At 45.0% G+C, this 22,450-nt stretch overlaps 1 protein-coding gene across 3 annotated transcripts in view; it reads right to left on the reverse strand.

The window, feature by feature from the left end:
* Nucleotides 1–5,527: 5,527 nt before the first annotated feature.
* The window catches only part of MUC16 (mucin 16, cell surface associated), a 235,763-nt gene continuing 218,840 nt past the window's right edge, over nucleotides 5,528–22,450 (reverse strand). For all 3 annotated transcript variants that reach the window (XM_054672882.2, XM_054672883.2, XM_024351317.3), the window contains 10 exons: nucleotides 22,269–22,441; nucleotides 19,975–20,105; nucleotides 19,552–19,619; nucleotides 17,683–17,831; nucleotides 15,281–15,432; nucleotides 14,885–14,952; nucleotides 12,667–12,833; nucleotides 8,359–8,400; nucleotides 7,957–8,036; nucleotides 5,528–5,714 (listed from right to left, as the gene is read on the reverse strand). In XM_054672882.2, coding sequence (XP_054528857.1) covers nucleotides 5,616–5,714; nucleotides 7,957–8,036; nucleotides 8,359–8,400; nucleotides 12,667–12,833; nucleotides 14,885–14,952; nucleotides 15,281–15,432; nucleotides 17,683–17,831; nucleotides 19,552–19,619; nucleotides 19,975–20,105; nucleotides 22,269–22,441 — 1,129 coding nt within the window. In that variant the 3' untranslated portion in view covers nucleotides 5,528–5,615. The remainder of the gene's footprint in view (nucleotides 5,715–7,956; nucleotides 8,037–8,358; nucleotides 8,401–12,666; nucleotides 12,834–14,884; nucleotides 14,953–15,280; nucleotides 15,433–17,682; nucleotides 17,832–19,551; nucleotides 19,620–19,974; nucleotides 20,106–22,268; nucleotides 22,442–22,450) is intronic.

Consider the following 22,450-nt stretch of genomic DNA (forward strand, 5'->3'; position numbering starts at 1 on the left):
TCTTTGCAGTGTCCACAATGAGGTTTTTTTGCTTTAAGCTCTTGAAACTTTAAAATATGCCAATACTTAAAAAAAAAAAAAAATTAGGCTGGGTGAGCACCTAAGAGCACCTAAGTAAGTAAGCTCAGAACAGGGTGCGGTGGCTCATGCCTGTAATCCTAGCACTTTGGGAGGCTGAGGCGGGCGATCACTTGTGGCCAGGAGTTCAAGACCAGCCTGGCCAACATGGTGAAACCCCATCTATATTAAAAATACAAAAATTAGCTGGGCATGGTGGCAGGCACCTATAATGCCAGCTACTCGGGAGGCTGAGGCAGGAGAATCGCTTGAACCCGGAGGCAGAGGCTGCAGTGAGCCGAGATTGCACCACTCCACTCCAGCCTGGGTGGCAGATTGAGACTCTGTTTCAAAAACAAAACAAAACAAAACAAAAAATTACACTCCTTTGTGTGACACAAGGGAATAAAGACAATAATTTCTTTTTGAGGTGAGAGATTGGGTTTCAGGTGGGCAGGGAAAGGAGATTTTTTCTTTTTCATGTTATACTCTCATTTTTATTTACTATGTATGTATGTATGTAGTCCAGGCTGGAGTGCGGTGGTGCCATCATGACTCACTTGCAGGCCAGGTGCGGTGCCTCATGCCTGTAATCCCAGCACTTTGGGAGGCCGAGGTGGGTGGATTGCTTGAGATCAGGAGTTCAAGATCAACCTGGCCAACATGGTGAAACCTGTCTCTACAAAAAATACAAAACTTAGCTGGGTGTGGTGATGTACACCTGTAGTCCCAGCTATTCGGGAGGCTGAGGCAGGGGAATCACTTGAACCCAGGAGGCAGAGGTTGCAGTGAGCCGAGATCACCCCACTGCACTCCACCCTGGGCAACAGAGCAAGACTCCATCTCAAAAAACAACAACAACAACAACAAAAACCAAAAACCAAAACAAACAAAAAACCCCAAAACAAACAAACCAAAAAACCCAAACAAACAAACAAACAAACAAAACCTCACTGCAGTCTTGAACTCTTGGACTCAGGTGATCCTCCTGCCTCAGCCTCCTGAGTAGCTGGGACTACAGGCACATGCCATTACATCTGGCTAATTTTTTCTATTTTTTGCAGAGACAAGGTCTCACTCTGTTGCCCAGGCTGGTTTCAAACTCCTAGACTTAAGCAATCCTCCCACCTCAGCCTCCCAAAATGCTGGGATTACAGGTGTGGGCCACCATGCCTGGCCAGTATTCTATCATTTTTAACACATCAATCTCAGAAACTGGTAAATCCATCAAACAAAAGCAAACTAATGATAAAGAGGACTGGAATAATTCAATAAGCTTGATCAGGCAAGTAGACAAGTAGACTTTAACTCGTATTCCCAACAAGCAGAACGGTGGTGCATTGTTAGATTCTTAACACTGAAAAGTCTCTCTCTCTTTTCTTTTTTTGAGACAGGGGTCTTACTCTGTCGCCCAGGCTGGAGTACAGTGGTGCGATCTTGGCTCACTGCAACCTCTGCCTCCTGGGTTCAAGCGATTCTCATGCCTCAGCCTCCCAAGTGGCTGGGATTACAGGTGCCCACCACCACACCCAGCTAATTTTTGTATTTTTAGTAGAGATGAGATTTCATCATGTTGGTCAGGTTGGTCTCGAACTCTTGACCTCTAGTGATTGGCCCACCTCAGCCTCCCAAAGTGCTGGGATTACAGGCGTGAGCCACCACGCTCGGCCTGAAAAGTTTTTCTTGATATTATTATCCCTCAAATTGTGTCGACTTTCCTGATTCAAATTTCAAACACATATAGACTTAGAGAATCAGGGAAAGTCTGGTATTTCATTAAATGCAACTCTGAAATAATGGGCAATCAAGAACAGAAAAATAACTAGAGTTAGATAGCTTATTTGAGAACGTAGATATAAAAAACTCTTTCCTGAAATATTATTTTGGAATCCACTGGGATATTTCACAAAAATAATAATCAATTCTGATTGGGTAGGCTTTATCCTGTGATGATGAGGACAAAGCACTGAATAATTTTATAATCTTGAGTACTGCCTACTGACTTTAAGATAAGTGAATTAAGTCAGACACAGATAGAAAATGATGCATTGACCTCACTTCCGTGTGGAATCTAAAAAAAGTCATATAGACTGGATGTAGGCTATTGGTATTTTTTTTCAAGCAAACAAAACATTAAAACACATTCTAAGGCTGCACGCAGTGGCTCACACCTGTAATCCCAGCACTTTGGGAGGCTAACGTGGGTAGGTCACCTGAGGTCAGGCATTCAAGACCAGTCTGGCCAACATGGCGAAACCCTGTCTCTACTAAAAATACAAAAATTAGCTGGGTATGGTGGCACCCACCTGTAATCTCAGCTACTCAGGAGGCTGAGGCAGGAGAATCGCTTGAACCTGGGAGGCGGTGGTTGCAGTGAGCTGAGATCGTGCCATTGCACTCCAGCCTGGGCAACAGAGTGAGACTCCATCTCAAAACACAAAAGAAAACAAAACCAAAAAAATCCCCACATTCTAGGACACACATGATTACCACGTGGAAGCACAGAGCAGAAAAGATGAAATTTTAAAATAACAAATTTTTAGGGAAGCTATAAATAATATAGATATTGCACTCTATTTTTTTTTTAGAGATGGGGTCTCACTGTGTTGCCCAGGCTTGGAGTGCAGTGGTACGATCATACTGCAGCCTCAACCTCCTGGGCTCAAGGGATCTTCCTGCCTCCGCCTCCCTAGTAGCTGCGACTATAGGTGTGTGCCACCACATCCAGCTATTTTTTTCTTTTAGTAGAGATGGGGGTCTCATTATGTTGCCAAGGCTGGTCTCTAACTCCTGGCCTCAAGCAATCCTCCTACTGTGGTCTCCCAACATGCTGGGATTACAGGTTTGAGCTACTGTGCCTGGCCCATAGAACCATTTCTGACCCGTTTATGTCTTCTTGGTCTACTTCCCATTGTAGAGGACCCGTGAGATGGATAATATGCCACCCAGGGAACACTAATCTGGAAATTCTGGTGCATTTGAGTTTCAGAGAATGAAATAGTGGAAGAGAAACTTGCAACTGCCAGGGTTTCTTGGGGTCAGGGATGTGGGAATATAAAGGAACAGGATGGGTGTGATGGCTGGTATAGGAGTCAAGGGTGGGTGTGTACTGAGTGACAAAGGTGGGAGACCTTACACTGAAGTGGAATGTTGATTTTCCACCATGGCAATTTCTTTTTTCTTTTTTTGAGATGGAGTCTTGCTCTGTCGCCCAGGCTGGAGTGCAATGGTGCGATCTTAGCTCACTGCAACCTCCACCTCTCAGGTTCAAGTGATTCTCCTGCCTCAGCCTCCCGAGTAGCTGGGATTACAGGCACCCACCACCACACCCAGCTAATTTTTTTGTATTTTTAGTGGAGTTGGGTTTCATTATGTTGGTCAGGCTGTTCTTGAACTCCTGACCTCAGGTGATCCACCTGTCTTGGTCTCCCAAAGTGCTGGGATTACAGGTGTGAGCCACCGTGCCCGGCCTCCATGATGGCAATTTCTGTATCAGTGAAACAGGAGGATTCCCTGAGCTCCCTTGCAGGACATGAGACAGGGGTGTGGCTCATCTGTTTGGCTGCTGGGTGCACTCAAACCCCTTATGGGATGGGGAGCACACAGACAGGCAGGTGCAGGAGCCAGGGCCAGTGTCCCTGGGCTCTGGCCCCATGGCAGCGTCCACGGGTGGGAGACTGCAACTCCCAAAGCCCAAGTGGCTGTGTGTTACAGTGTGCTCCTTAGCCTTGCTGTCTGTGGATGGCTTAAGTGTTAACCAGCTCAGTGCCCTCTTGGTACCCAAGTCCTTGTCCAGCATCCAGGAAGAATCAGGTCACACATAGACTTGAAGGATGAATGCCAGAGTTTTGTTGAATGGGGGAGGTGGTTCTCAGTGGGATGGATGGGGAGCTGGAAGGGGGATGGAGTGGGAAGATGATCTTCCCCTGGAGTTTGGCTGTCCAGTGGCTAGTCTCCTCTCTGACTGTCCCCAGTTGAACTCCTTTTGGCATTCAGATGCTCCTTCTCTTCTCTCTGCTGTGTTGTTCTGCCATTCTTCTGCTTGTGGAGCCTGGGGTTTGAGGTTTATATGGGTACAGGATAGGGGGGCATAGTGGGCCAAAAGGTGACTTTGGGGCATGAAAACAGGATTGTCTGTTCCCATTTAGGGCCACAGGTCTCCAGGCTTGAGGGTGGGGCCTTTGCTGGGGAACCTCCCTCTTCTACCCAGTATTTCCTTGTCTCCTGTCCATATCATCAGTAATGTAGTTTGGATATGTGTCCCCACCAAATCTGATGTTGAATTGTAATCCCCAGTGTTGGAGGTGGAGCCTGGTAGGCGGTGCTTGGGTCATAGGGGCAGATCCTTCATAGTTTGATGCTGCCTTTGCAACAGGGAGTCTGTACTTGTGAGATCTGGTTAACTGTGTGGCACCTTTGCTCCCCCCAACTCTCCCTTGCTCCTGCTCTGGCCATGTGACATGCTGGCCCTCTCTTGTGACATGCTGGCCCTCCCTTGGCCTTCACCATGATTGGAAGCTTCCTGAGACCTCTCCAGAAGCTGATCAGATGCTGACATCATGCTTCCTGTACAGCCTGCAGAACTGTGAGCCAATTAAACCTCTTTTCTTTAAAAATTACCCAGTCTCAGGTATTTCTTTTTCCTTTGTTTTTTTTTGTTTTTTTTTTTTTTGAGACAGGATCTCACTCTGTCATTCAGGGTGGAGTGCAGTGGTACAATCACAGTTCACTGCAGCCTCAACCTCCCAGGCTCAGGTGATACTCCCACCTCTGCCTCCTGGGTAGCTGGGACTACAGGCACGCACCACCATGCCTGGCTATTTTTTAAAATCTTTGTAGAGACAGCATTTTGCCATGTTTCCCAGGCTGGTCTCGAACTCTTGGGCTCAAGCAACCTGCCTGCCTAGGCCTCCCATAGTGCTAGGATTACAGGCGTGAGCCACCGAGCCTGGCCAGGTATTTTTTTTTTTTCTCTTTTTCTTTTTTTGAGACAGAGTCTCGCTCTGTCACTCAGGCTGGAGTGCAGTGGCATGATCTTGGCTCACTGCAACCTCTGCTTCCTGGGTTCAAGTGATTCTCCTGTCTCAGCCTCCCAAGTAGCTGGCACTACAGGCGTGGACCACCATGCCTGGCTAATTATTGTATTTTTAGTAGAGACAGGGTTTCACCAAGTTGGCCAGGCTCTGGTCTTGAACTCCTGACCTCAAGTGATCCACCCGCCTGGGCCTCCCAAAGTGCTGGGATTACAGGTGTGAGCCACTGCGCCCGGCCAGGTATTTCTTTATCGCAGTGCAAGAACAGCCTAATACAATCATTTTCACCAATTCTGGTGTTCCCAAGGGATGACATGGTGCGAAACCACAACACACAACTGAGAGTTGCCTTTGGGACTTCACAAAGGTGGAAGATTGTTCTCTTAGTCCAGCATGAACCAGTCAGGGGTCACGTCAAGGAAGGCTCAGAGACTGTGTCCGACCAACATGGTTTATTTCTGCCCCAGCCAAGCTTCTTTGGACCCTGGCTGGGGGAAAGGCACCCCAGGCACCGGCAAGTTCCAGTCATTGCAGATCCTCCAGGTCTAGGTGTGACTGGTAGTAGCCTGGGCACTGTTGCTGGACGTTGTATTCTCCTTCCTTCTTCCGCCGGTGGGTGGTCACCTACGAGGGTGAGGAGGAGGCGTGAGAATGGACTGGTCAGCCGTCCAGGGAGAGGAGACCACAGGGGTGAGAATATGGCCAAAGCCAGAGGCCTTATGCTTCCTCTGTCTCCCTTCATTGTTTCATTTAATTTCTCCCTCAGTTCTTTTCCTCTTTTCACCACTTTCTTTTCTTCTGTCTCCTTGTTTCACTCTCGGTTTAAAAAAATTTTTCCCCCTCCGATATCCCCTTCATTTCTCTCTCCTCTTGCCCCTGAATTTCTTTATCAATATATCACATATCTACCAATGATCTATTTATCTATCATCTAGCTATCAATATTTATCTACCTGTCAATCAATTATCTACCAATCAATAACCATCAATTATCTCTCACCTCTCAATCATCTGCTATTTATAATCCATCAATCATCTATCAATCACCTGTCATCCATCAATCATGTATTTATCATCTACTTATCAATATCTATCAACTGTTACCTACCAATTTATTATCTACCAATTATCTATCAAAAATAATCTATTTATCATCTACCTATCAGCTATCCACCAATCATCTATCAACTATCAATCATCTATCGCCTGTCTTCTGTCTAAATATCATTTCTCTCTCAGCTCATTCTCAGTCTCTTTCTCTCTGGCTTTTGGTCCTGATCTCAGCCCCCTCTCTCCCTCCCTTCCTCCTCGACACCTGTCCAGCTTAACTGAGGCATAACTGACATAAAATAAACTGCACACATTTAAAGTGAATGTTTTGATAAGTTCTGATCATAACTTATTGAATCGTCACCACAATCAACATAAGGAACATCCATCCATCATCCCCAAAACTTTCGTCCTGGCCAGGCATGGTGGCTCACGCCTGTAATCCCAGCACTTTGGGAGGCCGAGGCGGGTGGATCACCTGAGGTCAGGAGTTCGAGACCAGCCTGGCCAACATGGTAAAATCCCCATCTCTACTAAAAATACAAAAATTAGCTGAGTGTGGTGGTGCGCATGTGTAATCCCAGCTACTTGGGAGCCTGGGGCAGGAAAAACGCTTGAACCCGAGAGGCAGAGGTTGCAATGAGCTGAGATCATGCCATTGCACTCCAGCTTGGGCGATAGACTAAGACTCTGTCTCAAGAAAAAACAAAAAAAAAACAACAAAAAAACTTTCCTCCTGCTCTTTTACAATTCCTTTTTCCCTGCCACTGCAAACACATTTTCATTCCCAGGCAACCGCTGATCTGATTCCTGTCCTTACAGATTAGTTTGTATTTTCTAGACTTTGTCTATTAAGGGAATCATATGGCATGTACTCTTTTCTTCATCTGGATTCTTTCACTAGGCATAACTATTTTGCAATTTATACGTGTTGCTGTATAATTTATTAATGTATTAATAATTCCTTTTTGTTGCTGAATAATATTCCATTGTCAGGATATATTTGTTAATGGACATTAGGGTTGTTTTCAGAGTTTGGCTATTACAAACAAAACTGTTATGAACATTTACTTGTGTACAAGTCTTCATATAGACATATGTTTTTATTTCTCTTAGATAAATTACTAGTAGTGGGATGGTAGGGTCTTACGGTAGGTGTGTGTAATTTTCAAAGAAATGGCCAAGCTATTTTCCACTTGCAGTTTATGAGAGTTCCAGTTCTGTCACATTTTCACCAACACTTGTTATAGTCAATCTTTTCAATTTTATCCATTCTTGTGAAAAGTGGCCTCTCATTGTGACTTCCGTGTACATTTCCCTAACCACTAATTTTGTTACATTTTTCCCTCTTACATTATTTTATTTACACTCTTTGCAATCACTTTTTCTCTCAATATCTTGTAATCAGCATATAGGTTGTGAAGTTTTTGAGATCTGCACAACATAGTAACTATAGTTAATAATAATGTAGATTTCAAAATTGCTAAGAGTATAGGTTGCCAATGTTCACACCACAAAGAAATAATAAGTATGAGAGGTGAGGGACATATTAATTAGCTTGATTGAGTCATTCCATAATTGTACATATACCAAAGCATCACATTGTATCCCCTAAATATATGCATTCATTATTTGTGAATTAATTAAAAATAAAATTATAAAAAGAAAATAGGAAAGCCACTCTGTGAACTGGGAGAAAATATTTGCAAAACATATATCCAGCAAAGGACTTGTGTATAGTATAGTATGGTTTTATAATATATTAAGAACTCTTACAACCCAATTGTAAGAAGACAAGCAACCCTTCCTTGCTCACCAGGACACTGCAGATCAGGCATGTGATGAGTCCCAGGAGTCCTGCCAAGCCGATGAGGATGACAGCCCAGAAGGGAAGGTCTGGGGAGACAAGGGCTGGGGTGAGCCACCTCCTGCCACATCCCAGGGCTCCTTCTTGGACCCTATGTGGCCTGAGGATGGGCACAGCCCTGGGGAAGAGAGCTTAGTGGCTCAACACCTCATGCCTCTGATGCCCCCAAAAACTGGGCCCCCAGCAAGCCAGGATCCCTGCTATCCCTTTACCATGCCTCAATAGTCTTTGCCATGGGTTGGCAACTTTGATCCTCATCCAAGACTCTGTGTGCCTGGTGCTCTTGGACAAGGCAAAGCACCATCAGGCTACCCCCTCCCTACCCTGGGCTGGGGCTTCTTTGAGACTTACCAGAATTCCCAGTTAAGGGCTCATTTCTGTTGGGAGAATACCCTAGAAATGAAAGAAATGGAGGGTGCATGTGAATGCGTCTTTTTTTTTTTTTTTTTTTTTTTTTTGAGATGGAGTCTTGCTCTGTTGCCCAGGCTAGAGTGCAGTGGCGTGATCTTGGCTCACTGCAACCTCTGCTTCCCGGGTTCAAGCAATTCTCCTGCTTCAGCCTCCCAAGTAGCTGAGATTACAGGTGCCCGCCAAAATGCCCGGCTAATTTTTGTATGTAGTGATGGAGTTTTACCATGTTGGCCAGGCTGGTCTTGAACTCCTGACCTCATGATCCACCCACCTCGGTCTCCCAAAGTGCTGGGATTACAGGCGTGAGTCACCACGCCCGGCCGAGTGTGTCTTATTCTTTTAAATACAATTTTACAAGCGTACAAAAAAGCAGAGAGAAGAGTATAATAAATATTCATCACCTAGATTTAGTGGTTTATATTTCCTTCAACTAAAACATATACATCCAATTTATGATTTATTGACATTTCAGTGAAAGTAAATGTTTTCACTGAAGTTTTAGAGGCCAGTAGACACCATGACATCTCACCCCAAATATTTCAATTTGTATCTCTAAAAAAATGACACATGGTTACATAAGCCCAAAGCCATTATTCCACCACAAGAGTGTCGTAAGTTAAATTCATGCCTCTGGGCATGTGGACCTAAATTGGGCTGGGCCCAAGGGCAGTGGTGGAGAGAATGGATCATCGCAGTTGGAAACTGATGGGACCTCTCTAAGTTTTAAATTTTTCACCCAAAAGCTTTTTCTTCTGCCTAAAAACACATTTAAGCTCTCCTTCCCTTGGTGGTTTTATCGTCATCTTTTAGAATTCACCTTCAATGTCATTTCCTCCAGGAAGCCTTCCCTGATGACCACACCCATGTATGAATAGGTTCACATCAAATAATTTATAATTGACAACTGCCTGTTCTTGTTATTCCTCACGACAGCATAAACTCCATGAAGATAGGGATGTAAAGCCATCATCGGGCATGGCGAGAAGGGTTACTGGTTCCTCTACTTCTACAACCCTGTTATAGCCAACTTCTTTTTTTTTTTTTTCTCAAGATGGAGTCTCACTCTGTCACCCAGGCTGGAGTGCAATGATGTGATCTCGTCTCACTGCAACCTCCGCCTCCTGGGTTCAAGTGATTCCCCTGCCTCAGCTTCCTGAGTAGCTGGGATTACAGGCGCACCACCATGCCTGGCTAATTTTTTGTATTTTTAGTGGAGGCAGGGTTTTACCATGTTGGCCAGGCTGGGTTTTAACTCCTGACCTCGTGATCCGCCTGCCTCGGCCTCCCAAAGTGCTGGGATTACAGGTGTGAGCCACTGCGCCCAGCCCATAGCCAGCTTCTTAAAGATGTAGAAGACATACCAATGGCTAACAAGCATATGAAAAAATGCTCGACATCACTAATAATCAGAGAAATACAGATTAAAACCATGTTGAGATACCACCTTACGCCAGTCAGAATGGCTGTTACTAAAAAGACAAAAAATAACAGATGTTAAAAAGGATGCAAGAAAAGTGAACTGTTACACACTGTTGGTGGGAATGTAATTTAGTATAATCTCTATGAAAAACGTGGAGATTTCTCAAAGAACTAAAAATGAAACTACCATTTGATCCAGGAATCCCACGACTGGGTATCTACACAAAGGAAAATAAATAATTCTGTCAAAAAGACACCTGAACCTGTGTGTTTATCACAAAACTATTCACAATAGCAAAGATATGGAATCAACCTAAGTGCCCATCAATGGAGGACTGTATAAAGAAAATGTGATCTCTCTCTCTCTCTCTCTACACACACACACACACACACACACACACACACAATGCAATACCACCCAGGCATAAAAAAGAATGAAATCATGTCTTTTGCAGCAACATGGATGGAAGTGAAGGTCATTATCTTAAGTCAAACAACTCAGATACAGGAAGTCAAATAGCACATGTATTTGACTAAATAATGCATAGACATGTCAATGCTAAATAATGCATAGGCATGGACATAGAGAGTGGAATAATAGACAGTGGAGACTTGGAAGGGTTGGGGACTGGAGGAGAGTGGATGATGAGAAATTACTGAATGGGTACAATGTACATATTCAGGTAATAAGCCCAGACTTCCCCACTGGGCTATAAATCCATGCAACAAAATTGTACTTGTGCCCCTTAAATATATACAAATAATAATTTTAAAAAGTAGTGTGCAATATGGAGCAGCCACAAGTGGCTTTTTAAATTAAAATTAAATAAAATTAAAACTTCGGTATCTCAGTTACATTAACCACACTTCAAGCTTAGTAATCACACATGGCTTTGTGCTGAATAGCACAGATAGAAACATTTTCTATCACTGCAGAAAGTTCTATTGGATGGTACTGATTCAAGGCAAGGTTTGGCAAACTACAGCCATGCTGGGTCCATGGCCTGTTTTTAGAAAGCTTGTGAGCTGACAACAATTTTAATTTAAAAAAAAATTGGGGCTGGGTGTGGTGGCTCATGTCTGTAATCCCAGCACTTTGGGAGGCCCAGGTGGGCAGATCACGAGGTCAGGAGATCGAGACCATCCTGGTCAACATGGTGAAACCCTGTATCTACTAAAAATACAAAAAACATTAGCCAGACATGGTGGAAGGCGCCTGTAGTCCCAGCTACTCAGGAGGCTGAGGCAGGAAAATGGCGTGAACCCAGGAGGCGGAGCTTGCAGTGGGCCGAGATCGTGCCACTGCACTCCAGCCTGGGCGACAGAGCGAGACTCTGTCTCAAAAAAAAAGAAAAAATAAAAACAAATAAAAAACAAAAGCAAAACAAAACAATAACAACAACAAACAAACAAACAAACAAAATTGGTAAAACAAGAAAAAGAAAAACCTGTGACAGGCATGTGAAAGGCTTGTTGATTCTGAAGGATCAACAGTGCTCTCTTGCACAACAATAATTCAGAGCCAAGGACAGTGCACATAGGCATTGGAAGGTCCCGTCTAAAACGTTATTCGCATTTGACTTGAAAAGAACCTTGTATGAAATCTAGTTATTCCTTCTGCAAATATGAGTTGAGTGTTTATTATGTGCCAGGCAGAATATGGGGTTCTTGGAATATAGTGGTGAAAGAGCAAACAGTTACTCTCTGTTATATTCCTGATACATGGTACAATGTATATAACTATTCTTTGAATGGGTAAAATTGGATATGCAAAGTTGAGCCACCTTGAATCCATCTCTGGAGTTGGAAAATAGGTCCATCCTACCACATTTGTTGAGGATGAATCACATACAGCTTGAAACTGGAAGCCCTCATTGACCTGCTGAGGCAGGAGGATCACTTGTGGCCAGGAATTAGAGACCAGTCTGGGCAACATAGTGAGACCCTGTCTCTACAAAAAATTTAGAAATTAGCAAGGCGTGGTGACACGTGCCTGTAGTTTCAGCTACTCAGGAGGCTGAGGTGGGAGGATCGCTTGAGCCCGGGAGTTCAAGACTGCAGTGAGCTATGATTGCACCACTGTACTCCATTCTGGTTAACAGAGCGAGACCCTTCCTCTAAAAGAAAAAAACAAACACAAAAAACCAGAGCCAGGTGCAGTGGTGCCTGCCTGCCTGTAATCCCAGCACTTTGGGAGGCTGAAGCAGGTGGCATGCTTGAGCTCAGGAGTTCAAGACCAGCCTGGGCAATGTTGCAAAACCCCATCTCTAGAAAAAATACAAAAATTATCCGGGTGTGGTGGCGCATGGCTGTAGTCCCAGCTACTTGGGAGGCTGAAGTGGGTGGATTGCTTGAGTCCAGGGGTTGAGGTTGCAGTGAGCTGAGATCATGTCACTGCACTCCAGCCTAGGTGACAGAGTGAGACCTGTCTCAAAAACAAACAAACAACACAACAACAATAACTAATCAGGGTAATTGTTTAACACTGCAGCTGCCTGGGGGTGGAGGAGCAATACCATCTAGGGCAGGCAAGATGGGAACGAAAAACCAAGTGGCTTGCTAAGTACAGAGAGATAAGAAGTCCAGAAAGGAGATGTGACTAGCCTGAGGTCACAGAGCTGGCCAGAAGAGGGCAAATGCCTCCCATATCCCTCGGGCGTCCTTTTCTTTCCTTCAATGATGGGTAAAGCTTAGGAGAACTAAGCCACTTTCTCCCAGTCTGAGAAAGCTCGATGATGAATCAACCCCAAGCCTTCAGATTCCCAGGGAAGGACCCAGGTGAGGAAGTGGGAGCTTCCACCTCAGTACCAATGACCCAGGGAGCTTTACCATCCACAAGGACACTGCTCCTGTCCAGGGTGAAGTTCTGCAGCTGGGTACCATTCCGGGTCATCCGCAGAAATTCCTCATAGATGGCAACTCTGTCTACTCTCCGAGCCAGTGGCGAGAAATTACACAGGGAGTCCACCCCGGTGTGGTGCCTGTTGGGGACAGACCTGGAAGGGAACAGGGATAAGCAAAGATATCTGCAATTTTATCATGATTCTAGGCTTTCTCCTTCTAGGCTCTTCCTGCAGGAACTTTCTGCAATGATGTAAACATTCTATGTCGGCCGGGCACAGTGGCTCACGCCTGTAATCCCAGCACTTTGGGAGGCCCAGGGCGGATCATGAGGTCAGGAGATCGAGACCATCCATACAAATCACGAGGTCAGGAGACTGAGACCATCCATACAAATATTAGCTGGGTGTGGTGGCATGTGCCTGTAATCCCAGCTACTTGGGAGGCTGAGGCAGGAGAATCACTTGAATCAGGGAGTAGAGATTGCAGTGAGCCGAGATCACGCCACTGCACTCTAGCCTGGTGACAGAGCGAGACTCCATCTCAAAAACAAAACAAAAAACAAAAAAAAATTCTACATCTGCACTACACAATGCAGCCATTAGTAGCTTCATGTTGTTATTAAATGCTTAAAATGCAGCTAGCGTGGGAGAAGAACTGAATTTCTAATTTTATTCCACTTAATTCATTTAAAAATAGCCACAGGGAGGTCAGGCACAGTGGCTCATGCCTGTTATCCCAGCACTTTGGGAGGCCAAGGCGGGTGGATCACTTGAGATCAGGAGTTCGAGACCAGCCTGGCCAACACAGTGAAACCCCATCTCTACTAAAAACAGAAAAATTAGCCGGTGTGGTGGTGCACACCCATAATCCCAGCTACTTGGGAGGCTGAGGCAGGAGAATCGCTTGAACCTGGGAAGTGGAGGTTGCAGTGAGCTGAGATTGCGCCACTGCATTCCAGCCTGGGCAACAGAGGGAGACTCCGTCTCAAATAAATAAATAAATAAATAAAGTAATAGCCACAGGGAGAACATTTCTGGAATGTTGGGGTAACAACTTCTTAATACCCATAAAATCAATGAGAACATTGGCCAAAATAGTCCAAATCAATTTTTCCAGAAGTCTAGAAGTGAATCAAAGGCTTGCAAAAATTCGAGGGGTGTTTAGTTAAGGAAAGTGTTAAATCTCAGTAAAAAGAGCAAGCTTTGTGGCATTTTAACTTGCATTATTTCCACAGTGCTCTTTCAAGATCCTCAGTATTTTTTTATTATTATTATTATTTTTTTTTTTTTTTTGAGACAGGCTTTGGCTCTGTTGCCCAGGCTAGAGTGCATGGCACAATGTCAGCTCACTGCAACCTCTGCCTCCTGGGCTCAAGCCATCCTCCCACCTCAGCCTCCTAAGTAACTGGGACTACAGCACATGCCACTATGCTCAGCTGATTTTTGTATTTTTTGTAGAGATGGGTTTTCACCATATTGCCCAGGCTGGTCTCAAACTCCTGAGCTCAAGCGATCCACCCACCTTGGCCTCCCAAAGGGCTGGGATTACAGTCGCGAGCCACTGCATCCAGCAAGATCCTCGGTAACTTTGAAAACTGGCAGCCTCAGAATCATGATATCTGTGAAAACCAGCTGCCTAGCAGTCAAAATAGCTTTAGAGTTCTCCAGACATCAATCTGCAGAACATAGTCACTATTTGATCTGTTTGGCAGCTCCTTGAAAAAGCCCTGTTCTCAGGGCTTATCTTTATTTGTTCTGATTCAGAATTTGTTTAGTGAGGAAAGCCTGTTCTCAGGGCAGTTGTCAAAAAAAAAAAAAAATCATTGGTACCCCCCACCGTTGGAAATGATACCTCTCATTGAAAAGCACAGTTAGGCTGCTAGATTCTAAGTCATCTGGTTTTAGTCCCCTCCTTCCCCCATCTTCCATGGGTCCTGATTTCAGTAGCTGATGTCTTAATGTAGTAGATTCTACACTCTAGACTCCATGGCCTCAGCACCAGGTACCTTTATGTCTGCTGAGATTTACACCAGCTCTCTTGAGTGTTGAAGCCATTTGGGCTCCAGCTTTAGGAAAAAGCTGGTTTTTAGTTAACAGCTCTCTCTTTCTAGGGCTCTCTTCCATCAAAGCTATGGCTTGGGGACACTTCTATTTAAAGGACAGCAGAAGTTCCTAGAGTCATTAGGTCCTGAGTTAGAACTTACCTGAATGTTGAAACTTGACAGTCAGAAAAATAACTCTTGATGCTGCTGTTTCGGAAGAGTTGGTTGAGCTGAAAGACAGGGCGATGTTTCTTAGGTCAGAATCCTGGCCCCAGTAGCATCAGAGAATTTTCAGCCACTGAGCACACTTCTCCGTCTATTTTGCTTCTTGTCATGACAACCACTTGCCCAGGTATGTATATCAAAGGGCATGCTCTCCTAGGGTATGACTTAGCTGTGTGACCTTGGGTCAGCTACTGAACCTCTCTGTGCTTGTGTATTAAATGGGAATAAGAACCTGTCTTTGTGGATTGTTATAAAAAGTCACCCTGTGGCTACCCAGTATGCATAAGTCAGTTTCTGCATGGCAACAGAGTGGACATACCACCCCCTTCTCACCGCGTCCTCAATATTCCTTTTGTTCCTCTGGTAATTGGTGGTGCCTGGCTGGGCTTTGTCCTGGGAATATGGTAGGTTGGTGATGGTGAAATTCAGGAAGAAGTGCTGGGTGCTGGAGCTGCTTGTTGGTTGATAAACTGATGACTCCATTTCTAGAATTTAAAAAAAAGTATGTAAAAATCCACTATCAAGGCAGGGTTTTAAGAAAGAGATTATTCCAGCTAGCTTACTTATTCCTGACAGTGTGAGCTGAGCTAGGCTTTTCTTTTTTTCTTTTTTCTTTTTTTTTTTTTTTTTTTTTTTTGGCAGGGGGGTCATTTGTTTTGTTTTTTGAGACAGTTTCACTCTCTTTGCCCAGGCTGGAGTGTAATGGCGTGATCTTGGCTCACCACAACCTCCACCTCCTGGGTTCAAGCCATTCTTCTGCCTCAGCCTCCCGAGTAGTGGGATTACAGGCATGCGCCACCCTGCCTGGCTAATTTTTTTTTTTTTTGTATTTTTAATAGAGACAGGGTTTCTCCATGTTGGTTAGACTGGTCTCGAACCCCCGACCTCAGGTGATCCGCCCGCCTTGGCCTCCCAAAGTGCTGGGATTACAGGTGTGAGCCACTGCGCCTGGCTGAGCTTGGATTTTAAAGGTGGGATGGAGGGTTTTAGGTAACAGCTCTATCTTGGATGGAGGATCTTCCTCCATCCATCTGTCCAACTTGTATCCATCCACCCATCTACCTGTTCAATTCTCTTTCTACCAAGCATTGTAAGAATTCCCTACAACATGGGGGAAAAGAGACTGGGTTTCTCTGGGGGTGTAGTCAGCAATTGCAGGTGCTGAGAAACCCAGAGTCTTCTAACTAATGATCTTTGTTCCTAAAGGGTCTTCTTGCCTTTGCTCTTCTCTCCCCCCACCCTCTATTCTGCACACAGCACCCAGAGGATGAGCAGAATTCATTTCATTTTCTTTCTAAAGCAGAACTCATGAGTGTGTCATGTTCCTCCCCAAGCCATTCCAGTGCCCAACAAAGTCTCTGCCCACATCTTTGGCTTCAACGGTCACCTCTCCAGTATCAAAGTGGATGCTCCAGCTGCACCAATCTTCTTAAACTTGCCCCAAAATGCCATATTTTTTTTTTTTCAGACGCAGTTTTGCTCTTTTTGCCCAGGCTGGAGTGCAATGGCACAATCTCGGCTCACTGCAACCTCCGCCTCCCGAGTTCAAGCAGTTCTCCTGTCTCAGCTCCCAAGTGGCTGGGATTACAGGCACGCACCACCATGCCTGGCTAATTTTTGTATTTTTAGCAGAGATGGGGTTTCATCATATTGGTCAGGCTGGTCTTGAACTCCTGACCTCAGGTGATCCACCCATCTCAGCCTCTGAAAGTGCTGGGATTACAGGCGTGAGCCACCGCACCCGGCCAGATGCCATATTCTTTCTATCTTCTAGGTTATAGATGCATGGAGCACAATTCTCCATCTATTACCCCTGGCTAGGTCCCATTCTCTGTCAGATCTCAGCTTCTTCACCTCTTCCTACACAAAACTTTCCAAGACAAGGTTGTGTGTTCCTCCTTGGGGCTCCCACAGGCCCCTGAAATTCCCTTATCATAGCAATGATCACACTGTATCATCAGTACATGTTTACTTCCATTGTTTATTTATTTTTTATTTTTATTTATTTATTTATTTTTGAGACAGAGTCTCCATCTGTCACCCAGGCTGGAGTGCAGTGGCGCAATCTCGGCTCACTGCAAGCTCTGCCTCCCGGGTTCACGCCATTCTCCTGCCTCAGCCTCCCGAGTAGCTGTGACTACAGGTGGCCACCACCATGCCTGGCTAATTTTTTTGTATTTTTAGTAGAGACAGGGTTTCACCGTGTTAGCCAGGATGGTCTCAATCTCCTGACCTCGTGATCTGCCTGCCTGGGCCTCCCAAAGTACTGGTATTACAGGCGTGAGCCACCATGCCCGGCCTACTTCCATTGTTTATTGAATGAATGAATTATTCATTTACTGATTCATTCATTTAATTAATCATTTTAATTGATCAATTAATCAATTAAATCAATTCTCAATTACATCAATTAATCAATTATGTACTGAATCATTTATTATTCATTAATTAAATGAACGAATCAATAAATTGATTCAAAATAAATGATCTATTGATTCATTCATTCAACACAATTCTTTTTACATGTAAAAATAGCTATTCTCTTAGACTCAGTGGCTGGTGTTCTGTTCCTGCCTCGTTGGATGATCTACTGCCACAGGTCACCTACATGGGTCTCCAGAAAGCTTCCCTTTCCCTCTCTAGAGCCTCCACCAATTCCACTGGTACCGAGAAGCCCCATCTTTCCTCATAACCCCACCTCTTCCAGTTAGGAAACCAGCCACCCCACCTTGTACCTGTCACATGGATGTCCACCAACTGGTAGGTGGAGCCCAGCCAATGGAATGAGGCATTCAGGGTCTTATCTAGAAAGACTTGCTCCACCAGGCTGGGGTCCAGATTGGAGGAGAACAATGCCTTGACAGTGACCAACACGGAGTCCATCCTAGGGACAGAGACCACAGGAATTCAGCCAGTACTCAGCATCAGCAGGGTCATCGGTTGCTGTCTTTAAAGAGAGAAAGATCTAGAGGCACCCACCCCCAGTCTAGAGAAGGGTTCTGATCAAAATGGGAGGCCTTCAGCTGGATGCAGTGGCCCACGCCTGTAATCTCAGCACTTTGGGAGGCTGAGGCAGGCAAATTGCCTGAGGTCGGGAGTTCGAGACCAGCCTGACCAACATGGCAAAACCCTGTCTCTAATAAAAATACAAAACTTCACCGGTTGTGGTGGCGCGTGCCTGTAGTCCCTGTTACATGGGGGGCTGAGGCAGGAGAATTGCTTGAACCCAGGAGGCAGTTGCAGTGAGCCGAGATCATACCACTGCACTCCAGCCTGAGCAACAGAGCATGACTCCATCTCAAAAAAAAAAAAAAAAGGCTTCCAGGAATTACGTCTAGAAGCAATAACAGTAACAATAATCGACATTTATTGAACACTTTTTATAGATCAAGACCACTAAGAAGTTACTTATGCATTCTTCATCATCACTCTGGTGGAAGGTATTGTTAAAATTATCCCAATTTCTCCCACATTTTCCCTCTTGATTTCTACTTTTTATTATTTTATTTTATTTTTTGAGATAGAGTCTCGCTCTGTCACCCAGGCTGGAGTACAGCCTCCTAGGCTCAGGCAATCCTCCCACCTCAGCTTCCTGAGTGGCTGGGACTACAGGTGTGTGCCACCATGCCTGGCTAATTTTTGTATTTTTTGTAGAGACTAGGACTCCCTATGTTGCCCTCACTGGTCTTGAACTTCTGGGCTCAAGAGATCCGCCTGCCCTGGCCTCCCAAAGTGCTGGGATTACAGGCGTGAGCCACTGTGCCCAGCCTACTTTTGATTTTATTTGTTTTTAATTTTTTGGGGTACATAGTAGGTGTTTTTATATTTATGGGGTACATGAGATGTTTTGATACAAGCATGTAATGCATAATAATCATCAGGGTAAATGGGGTATCCATCCCCTCAAGCATATATCCTTTGTGTTGCAAACAATCCAAGCATACACCTTTAGTTATATTTTAAAATGTACAGTCAAGTTATTTTTGACTACAGTCACCCTGTTGTGCTAGCAAATACTAGGTCTTATTCATTCTTTGCATTTTTTTGTTCCCATTAACCTTCTCCATATTCCCAGCTGAAATACAAAAATCTTTGAAGTTTAGAAATATACAAAGTCAGCCCTGTGTCCTGTGACCCTCCTCTTCCCAAGTATAGATATCTTCATTCCTTCATCCAGTCATCAGAGACCTGGGTTCAAATCCCAACTTTGACAGTTCTTGGGAAGTTCACTTTTCTGACCCTCAGTTTTCCCATCTGCACAATAGGGATGATTTTTGCACTCAACTCATAGATTCTGTTGTGAGAATTAAATGAGAGGAGGCTGGTTGATGTTAAATATTATTATTGGGCTAATATTTTGAGTTCTACATCAAAAAGTTATATTTTCCCAAGTGTCCAGAAAAAAAAGAAGGTGTATGCTGGGAGTTGGTGGCCCCATGAGGCTAATCCTCACTCCCTACCTTGAGGATTTATGGGAGGAGATGGTAGGATTAGCTAGACAGGGATGTAGGGGAGAATGGGTACCCCACTGGGGACGTCTAGCTCAAGGGTGCTCAGAGACACAGCCACAAGCTTGGTCACTGCTTATGACCTTCAGAACTTACGTCAAGTTGGTGACCAGGCAGAAGCGGAACGTGTCACGTAGTTGACTGCCTTTGTAGAGTGTGGTGACCTAGAAAGATGGGTAGGGAGAGTGGGTGAGATGGAGGCCTCTTAGGGGTGGAGGGGCCGCTGATGCCAGTGGAAAAAATCACAGGACTTGGAGCAAAGGGGACCAGAGTTCAAATCCTAACTCTGTTCCTAAAGCACTGTGTGACCCTAGGCACACCACGCCCCTTTCTGAGCCTCAGTTTGCCCATCTGTGAAATGGGAACGGTAGTCAAGAGAGTACTTTTGGAAACTGAGAGAGAACCAAGAATACGTAGTGAAGTGAAGCATTTGAAATGACAACTTAATAGACAAATCAGGTAGAAGAGGGAGAGAAGCACACAGGGCAGGGAAGATGGGAGGGGTGAGAGATGCCCCACCTTGTCCTGGATGTCTCTCAGCAGGGTGATGTACTCTGAGGATGTGGGGTCTGGATTACTGAGGTTCCAGTTGACGATGTGGAAATTTATCTGGTACTCACCCCAGATTGATAAATTCTGGGGTGCATAGCCTGGAGCCACAGAGAAGAAGAAAAGACAACATATGGTGGGGAAATGTTGATCACAAAATGCAGAGCCAGAATGGCCCAGCGGTCCCCTGCCTACTGTCAGAATCAGTCAATTTCAGGTCCACATGCTGGGCATTGCAGGAGCTCTTAGACGGAAAGTTGACCCAAAGAGAGGGAAAAATGGAATATTACACAGATTCTCCTGAGCTGAGCTTTCCTGCATGTGCTATGTAGTTCCCGCTTCTAGGAATGCATCCTTTTCATTTCCTGCAAAACTCCTGCTCACGCTTCAAGAGCCCAGTGAGAGGGAGCTCCAGGACAGCAGGGGCCCAAGTCTGTCTTATTCATTATTGTGTCCCGGCACAGGGCCGGGTATATAACACCCTCCTCCAGGAAGCCCTCCTTAATTTACTCCTCCTCTCAGCTCCCATAGTACCCTGTTAATAACAGCAGTGGGGTCTTTGTTGTGCCCCTAATTTGTTGTTAACTTGAGTATGAGTTTTTCAGAGACAGAAAAATGTGTCTTCTATCTCCAGACCCAGCACAAGGCTTGGGGCAGAACAGCCACCCATATATGTTTGCTGAATGAATGAATTAATGAATGTGAGTTACAGCAGAGACACAAATCTTTAATTTGCTCACTCATTCAATGATTCTTTCCATACTATGATGTGCTGATGTACTGAGAACCGAGGGTACAGTGGCACTCATAATAGACCGTAATTTTGTTGAGTTCACAGGGTAAGGGGGAATCAGATAAGTTAACAAGTAATTACAGTAAAGTGTGATAAATGTCAGCCTTGTGCCCACCTAGGAACTTTGGGACCATGTACAACAGGATTTCTCACCCTTGAAATTATTGGCATTTGGGGCTGGATCATTCCCTGGGGTGGTTGTCTCCTGTGCACTGGAAAATGGGCTACTGACCCACTAGGTGCCAGTTGCACCCTCCTTCCCTCCCTGAGTTGTGATACCCAAAAATGATTCCGGATATTGCCTAGAGTCTCCCAGTTGGGGGGTGGGGTGGGGCAGAAGTGCAGAATTGTCCCCTGGTAATAACCACTGACACAGAGGATCCTTATATAGAAGGGACCTGCTATCCTGTCCCAAAGGATGCCACGGCTCAGCCACTTGGGTTTTGAATTGAAATTCATTATGGATGTACCTGGAGGGGGGGTTCATTATGCTAAGTGAAATATACCAGATAGAGAGAAACAAATACTGCATGATCTCACTTATATGTGGGATCAGAAGTCAAACTTACAGAAGCAGAGAGTAGCATGATGGTTATCAGGGGCTAGGGGCATGGGGGTGGTGATAGAGAAAATGGGGAGATGTTGGTCACAAAATACAAACTTTTAGTTACAAGATGAATAAGTTCTGGGGATCGAGTATAAAGCTTGATGATTACAGTTAATAATACTGTATTGTAAACCTGAAATTTTCTATGAGGGTAGACCTTAAATGTTCTCTTTCTCTCTAACTCACACAGACACACACAGACACACGGTAACTATGTGACATGAAAGCAGTGTTAACTAATTTGATCATGGTAATCATTTCATAAGCTACACATATATTAAATCACTGCATTATACATCTTAAATACATACAATTGTATTTGATAGTTATACCGCAACCAAGTTGGAAACAAAAGTGAAGGAGAAAGAGACAAACAATTTATGACATTAATTTGTTCAAAGAATTTCATGCTATTTACTCAAAATAATGGGAAAGACCCTCCCCTTGGTGGTTTGGGGAAGGGTGTCCCCCAGCCAGGCCTTGGGCTATTTTTTTTAGAGAGGAAAGGGCATACAACAGGGACAAATAATAGTCATGGTGGGCCGGGCATGGTGGCTCATGCCTGTAATCCCGGCACTTTAGGAGGCCAAGGCAGGTGGATCACCTGAGGTCAGGAGTTCGAGACCAGCCTGGGCAACATGGTGAAACTCCATCTCTACTAAAAATACAAAAATTAGCTGAGCGTGGTGGCATTCACCTGTAAATCCCAGCTACTTGGGAGGCTGAGGCAGGAGAATCACTGTTGCAGAGCCGAGATTGCACCATTGCACTCCAGCCTGGGTGATAGAGTGAGACTCCATCTCAAAAACAAAGAAACCAACCCCCCAAAAGTCACTGTAAATCCAAGTTCAGCCTGACACTCACCATTGATGAAGAGGCTATCCCTGTCCAGGACATAGAAGCCCAGTTGGGTGACACCATGGGTCAGCTGACTCAGCTCCCAGTAAAGCTGCTGTATGTCCAGCCCGGGGCCCACAGGGTCAGGGTGGTAGGTGCAGGTGGTGTCCACGCCAGTCGCTGCCCCATCCTTCTCAGGCCTGGGGAGA

The sequence above is a fragment of the Pan troglodytes genome, chromosome 20, assembly GCF_028858775.2.
Source record: "Pan troglodytes isolate AG18354 chromosome 20, NHGRI_mPanTro3-v2.0_pri, whole genome shotgun sequence".
NCBI lineage: Eukaryota > Metazoa > Chordata > Mammalia > Primates > Hominidae > Pan > Pan troglodytes.